The sequence below is a fragment of the Amphiura filiformis genome, chromosome 2 (genome assembly GCF_039555335.1).
Source record: "Amphiura filiformis chromosome 2, Afil_fr2py, whole genome shotgun sequence".
Taxonomy (NCBI): domain Eukaryota; kingdom Metazoa; phylum Echinodermata; class Ophiuroidea; order Amphilepidida; family Amphiuridae; genus Amphiura; species Amphiura filiformis.
The window spans coordinates 4251716-4257311 of record NC_092629.1 but is presented as its reverse complement, the minus strand read 5'-3'; the positions used below and the strand labels follow the sequence as shown (position 1 = coordinate 4257311).

Here is a 5596-nt window from a genome sequence, read left to right as displayed (position 1 = left end):
TGAAAATTACCTAAAAATTTTCACATTATATTTTTTTTTGCCTACATGTGTGCTATGGGTTCCAAACCTTCAGGGATGGTGTATAAGCTTAATATCTGTTTTAAACACTTTTAAAACTTAAATTTTTGATTTTAGGGAAATTTATAAACACCTATAATTTCATATAGAAACACTTATTTTAAAAAAATCTGGCGAGAGAATTTTCTAAATTTGGTTACCTTTCATATGTCACCTTGTTTGTTGAAATTGGACCTATAGTTATCTCAAAAAAATTCTAGAATTTAGATAATTTAGTGTTTTTGAAAAAATATCTTGTAAAAAATTGCTGTCAATTATTAATTATCATTTTTGCAATAAAATAAATTAAAAACATACCATAAACATGCCATGTGTCTATGGGGTTTTCCCATCATAAAAAAATACATAAGTCAAAAACGCTCTTTTGGAAAAAAATTAAAAATTGGCAGATGAGTTTCTCTCACCCATCTCCACATTCTGTATCATTTTCAAGCAAATCTGAGCATGACACGATAGCCGTAAAAACCACCTGGTTTTGAGGTGTAAACTCAATTTATTCACCCAAAGCCATTATGAATGCTGCATTGTAAAACAAACGATAATCCACCACAGTGTACGGGGAAACCAAAGTTTTCGTATTCTTTTAGATCGGTTTTTGATATTAAAGCTGCTTTTGGACCGTAATAAACAAACCTAGTGTAAGTCGAATTTATCCAATAAGTATATAATCGTCTCGTTGGTTTTTATTGCTAACTACCACTACTAACGTACAGTACGATAAATGTTCCATTATTCTAGTGACTGAACTTTGGACAAACTCTATTCCTGGATCCGCATCCACTTCCACTGTGCACGGAAAATTTAATCTCGATACTGATTTGCCGTGTAGAGTGGTTATTATTTTCTTTATGTAATTGTCTGCATTCTGACGTCTACGTATTAGTGAAAACCTCACCTACACTAACTGCAGGAGTCAACCCAGCAGGGGCATTGGGAATTACAAGACCTATGGGTGTAGCAGACCCGTCTTCTGGTACTATGTAGGCGGATTCAGCAAATGAAACGCACGGCACTGTAAACAAACAAAAACAGCACAATATTCATGTATTTATTATTATTATTCTATGGTTTTTCAAATGGGATGAAGTGTAGTAGGGCAACAGGGCGCTATCGGGTGATCAGTGGAACCAACGTTTCTTGGTATCCTTAAAAACTAGAATTGGTTACATTTTTTCTATGCCCCCTGTGCTTCCCACGAGGGGTCGAAGGTCATAATGGGGCCAAAATTTAAAATTTGTTCTAATATACCTCAAATTGTTCCTCTCATTGCTGGGAATTTAAAAAAGTCAACTGTCATTCTGCACTAGAATTATTGGTTCAGGAGTTATAGAGTAAACTAGGTCAAATGTCAAATGGCTCATTCACACCATGTTCACACACTGGCCAAATTTTCAAAATGCACTGCTTCAATCCATGGAAGTAAGACAAATCTATTACTTCCATGTTCAATCGCAACTTGTCTCAAATTTGTCCTCTCGACAAACAAAATGGGAAAATAATTTGTTTGCGTAATTTACTTCAGAATGGGATGCAATTATGGGTCAAAGGTTAGGATAGTGGGGATGTACTTTATGCGCTGATTGCTCAATCAGCGCTGATCGCTGATCACCCAATTCTTGACCGAGCGGTATCAACCTGGATACCCGAACTGTTACGAGTTCCAGGTTGCTTTCAGTCCAGGCCATGCTTAGTGCACATCCTTGCCTCTGGGGTGACGGGGCCAGCAACCCCCAACCATGTCAACATCTTGCTACGCTGTTGACATGGAGCTTATTGTCGTTTGCCTATTGTCGTTGTTGTGGAAACATTCTTTGACTCCTCCGTAAAAGATGGAGCTGACTGCATTGCCATCCCTGGTTACTCAATATGCTGCCGCAGGGATAGACTCAAATACAACAGGAGGAGGAGGGATTGCTGTCTACTGCCTGGAAGGTATCGCAATTTTCCATGTCAAGGACCCTACAGACCGGGAACTAATGTGGTTCTCAATGGCTCTTAGATCTTGGAAGCTACTGGTTGCTGCACATTGGAGATGTCAAACTATCTTGGGCTGAAACAAATTGTTACTAGGGAGGACCAAATCTTAGATCTGGTTCTGACCGACCTGTCTTCAACCACTACAACTTTTGCAAGGCTAGGCACATCACACCACAATCCTGTCTTAGTTAAGTTGAAGGTGCCCATCTACAGAGATAATCCTTACAAACGGAATGTTTGGCGCTATGACAAAGCTGACTACTGGGGCATGAGAGGTTTTCTTTCTTCTGCAAACTGAACTCAAGTCTTCCAAACCGATGGCCCTGAACAAGCTTGCAGTAACGTTACTGACATCATAAGCGATGCTATGGATACATACATTCCGAGTAAGTTTGTCACCAAAAAAACGGCCGAAAAAGTTTGGTTTGATGACAGCTGCAAGAGAGATGCAAATAGGAAGCGTTGCCTGCTTAAGAAAACAACACTAAGGAAACAAGAATAAGTTTGCAGAAGCCAGAAGGGAATACAATCAGGTTGACAAACAAGCCAGAAGGAAGTACAATAACCAGCTGAGGGAAAAGCTTTCAGATGGAAGCCTGAGCAGCAAAAAGTGGTGGACTACGGTTAACACTCTGTCTGGAAGAAAAGCTATGGCAGACATACATGTAATAAAAGATCAAAACCAGGTCTACACCACGGCAAAGGAGAAGGCTGAAATACTAGGACAGACTTTTGAGAATGCAGAAGAACCTGCTCCAGAAGTAAAGGGGATACCACAAAATTATAATAAGAACTCCATAGTCTTCAAGGCCAAGGACATCAGGAGGCTCTTGCAAAAAATAGAACCTGATAAAGCTAATGGCCCTGATGAGATCCCTAATAGAATCCTGAAACAGTGCAGTGCTGAATTAGCAAGACCTCACAGCCGCATATTTGAGCTGTGCTTCACAAAGGGAGTGTTTCCCAGCCGGTGGAAGTGTGCTTCAGTCATCCCGGTCCATAAGAGGGACTCAAATTCCAATCCATCCTTGTATCGCCCCATCTCTCTTCTTAGCAACATCAGCAAGGTTATGGAGGCAGTGGTATAAAAGCAGCTTCTGAAGTACCTGTTGCAGCACCATCTCATTTCAGACAGGCAGTTTGGCTTTAGACCCCATCATAGCACAGCTGACATCTTAACCATCCTCTCTCAGCAATGGCCCAACACTCTAGACAGAGGTCATGAAGTGCGTCTAATTGCGCTGGACATCAAAGGAGCATTTGACAAGGTATGTTTCTGGCAATCTTCTGACCTGGATTGAGTGCTACCTATCCAACCGGTCTATTAAAGTGGTTCTATCCGGCCAATCCTCAAACTGTACGTCCATCAATGCCTCTGTACCACAAGGCTCAATCCTGGGCCCGCTGCTATTCATTGTCTTTATTGATGATCTGGGAGATGAATGTGAGAACACCCTGTATCTGTATGCAGATGACGCCACCCTATTATGCGGGATCAGATCAAGTGATGACAGCATAGCTGCAACAGCGAGCCTCAGGCGGCACCTGGAGAGAATGAGGATCTGGCCAGACATGTGGAAAGTCACCTTCGAGCCCTCCAAGTGTAAAGCCCTGACTATCTCAAGAAAGAGGAATCCAACTAGACTAGACCTTTGTTTTGGACACACCAAACTGGCAGAGATGGATGAGCTGGAAATCATGGGTGTTAATACTATTGATAAGAATCCCAGCAAACACAAAACGTTTTCGACATCATTCGCAAAAGGTTATAAAAGGTTGTCAGAAGACGTTTAAATGTCGGGTTATATAAACTAGTATAAAACCTTTTCATAACCTTAAAAACCCTTTTTTGATAATCTACTGCATAGCAAACAAAAATATTTTACAGAAAACGTTTAAATGTCGGGTAATATAAAGGGTATAAAAACGTTTTAATAACATTCCAAAAACATTCTGGAAAACTTGATACAAAACATTCTAAACAGAATGTTATTTTGGGGTTTAAAAAATATTTTGCGAAAATGTTTGCCCAAAATATTTTCAATAACGTTTTAAAAACGTTTTCATGACCTTTATATAACCCGACATTTAAATGTTATTAAAAGGTTAAAAAAAACATTTTAAGAACATTTCTGTGTTTGCTGGGTTCAAATATTTTAACATAATGTTATTTAAGTATTATATGCTACTCAACAGCAGAGTATGCATGCCCTGTATGGGAGAGATCGCCTCATGCAAAGAAGGTGGATCCAGCCCTGAATGCTAGCTGTCGCCTGATAACAGGATGTCTTCGAGCAACACCAACTGAGAACCTGTACACTCTAGCAGGTATAGCGCCACCAGATGTTAGACGTAACGTAGCAAGCATGAAAGAACGCCAGCGCCAAGCCACTGATGTAAGACATCCCCTGTTTGGGCATGCCCCCCCCCCCCCAGAAAGTCGTCTGAAGTCCAGAGATAGCTTCCTGAACAGTGTAACTCCACTTGAAACATCAGCCAACAGTAAAAGAGTAGAAAATGGGAGGAGAGATCTACAAATCACCCACCAATTTTGAATATTCCTGTTGGCGAAGAACTACCACCTGGTGCAGATGCAAGTTGGGTTGAATGGAAATGCCTTAATAGGTTAAGGTCTGGTGTAGGAAGATGTAAAGTCAACCTCAGCAAATGGGGATATCGAAAGAATACAGATGTAACCTGCGATTGTGGAACAGAACCACAAACAATGGATCACTTACTGTGTTGCCCTCAACTGGAGCAAACATGCACAACTGCTGACTTAGCAGTTTACAATGAGAATGCTGAAAAATGTGTGCAGCATTGGCTGAAACACATTTAATCTTGTGCCGTGGACACGCTAAGAAGAAGATTTAAGTATTGACACAATATTTGGCAAAAATGTTTGCAAAAATTGTTTACAATAACATTTTTTGAAATTATTTAAAAATATTGTTGTAGTGTGTTTTCATACAAAACGTTTTAAAACGTTATCATGAGTTTTGCTGGGAAACTCACCTGGGCTAAGCACATTTCCAGAGCTGGACAGAAGCTTGGAGCACTAAGGAGGATAGCAAACAAGGACCAGGTTCGTAGTGTTATGGAGTATGCCTCACTATACCGGATGAGTGCCTCAACCACCACCCTGAAGCCCCTTGACTCCATACAGAGCAAAGCATTGAGAATTATTGGTGTTGACGAGCAGCAGACAAGAATGCATCTTAACATCCCCTCTTTACATCACAGACGACAGGTGGCTGCTGCATCTGTGCTCTACAAGATGCACACCAGCTTGTGCCCGCTTGACTTGAAAGCATTGCTGCCCAAGCATTATGTCATCAGACGAGCCATTCGCACCAGTCTCTCAATGCCAAGTCATGCACTGACTGAGCCAGTCTCAAGAACCTTGTCAACCGGCAGAACTTTCGTCCATGTTGCAGTCCATGTTTGGAATGGACTCCCAGACAGTGTAGTTGGAGAGATCACTGATTATGGAGCTCAATCCTTCATGTGCCGTGTACATCAACATCTTTCGGGATTATGA

The 5596-nt window shown here is 40.9% G+C and overlaps 1 protein-coding gene across 1 annotated transcript; it reads left to right on the top strand.

Moving 5' to 3' along the window:
• Nucleotides 1-5047: 5047 nt before the first annotated feature.
• On the top strand, nt 5048-5596 carry LOC140137798 (uncharacterized). The gene has a single exon (XM_072159574.1). It carries the CDS (start codon nt 5048-5050, stop codon nt 5594-5596), a length of 549 nt encoding a protein of 182 aa, XP_072015675.1.

Coding starts and splice junctions, on each gene's coding strand:
- LOC140137798 (XM_072159574.1), top strand. CDS start 5,048: ATGAGTTTTGCTGGGAAACTCACCTGGGCTAAGCACATTTCCAGAGCT.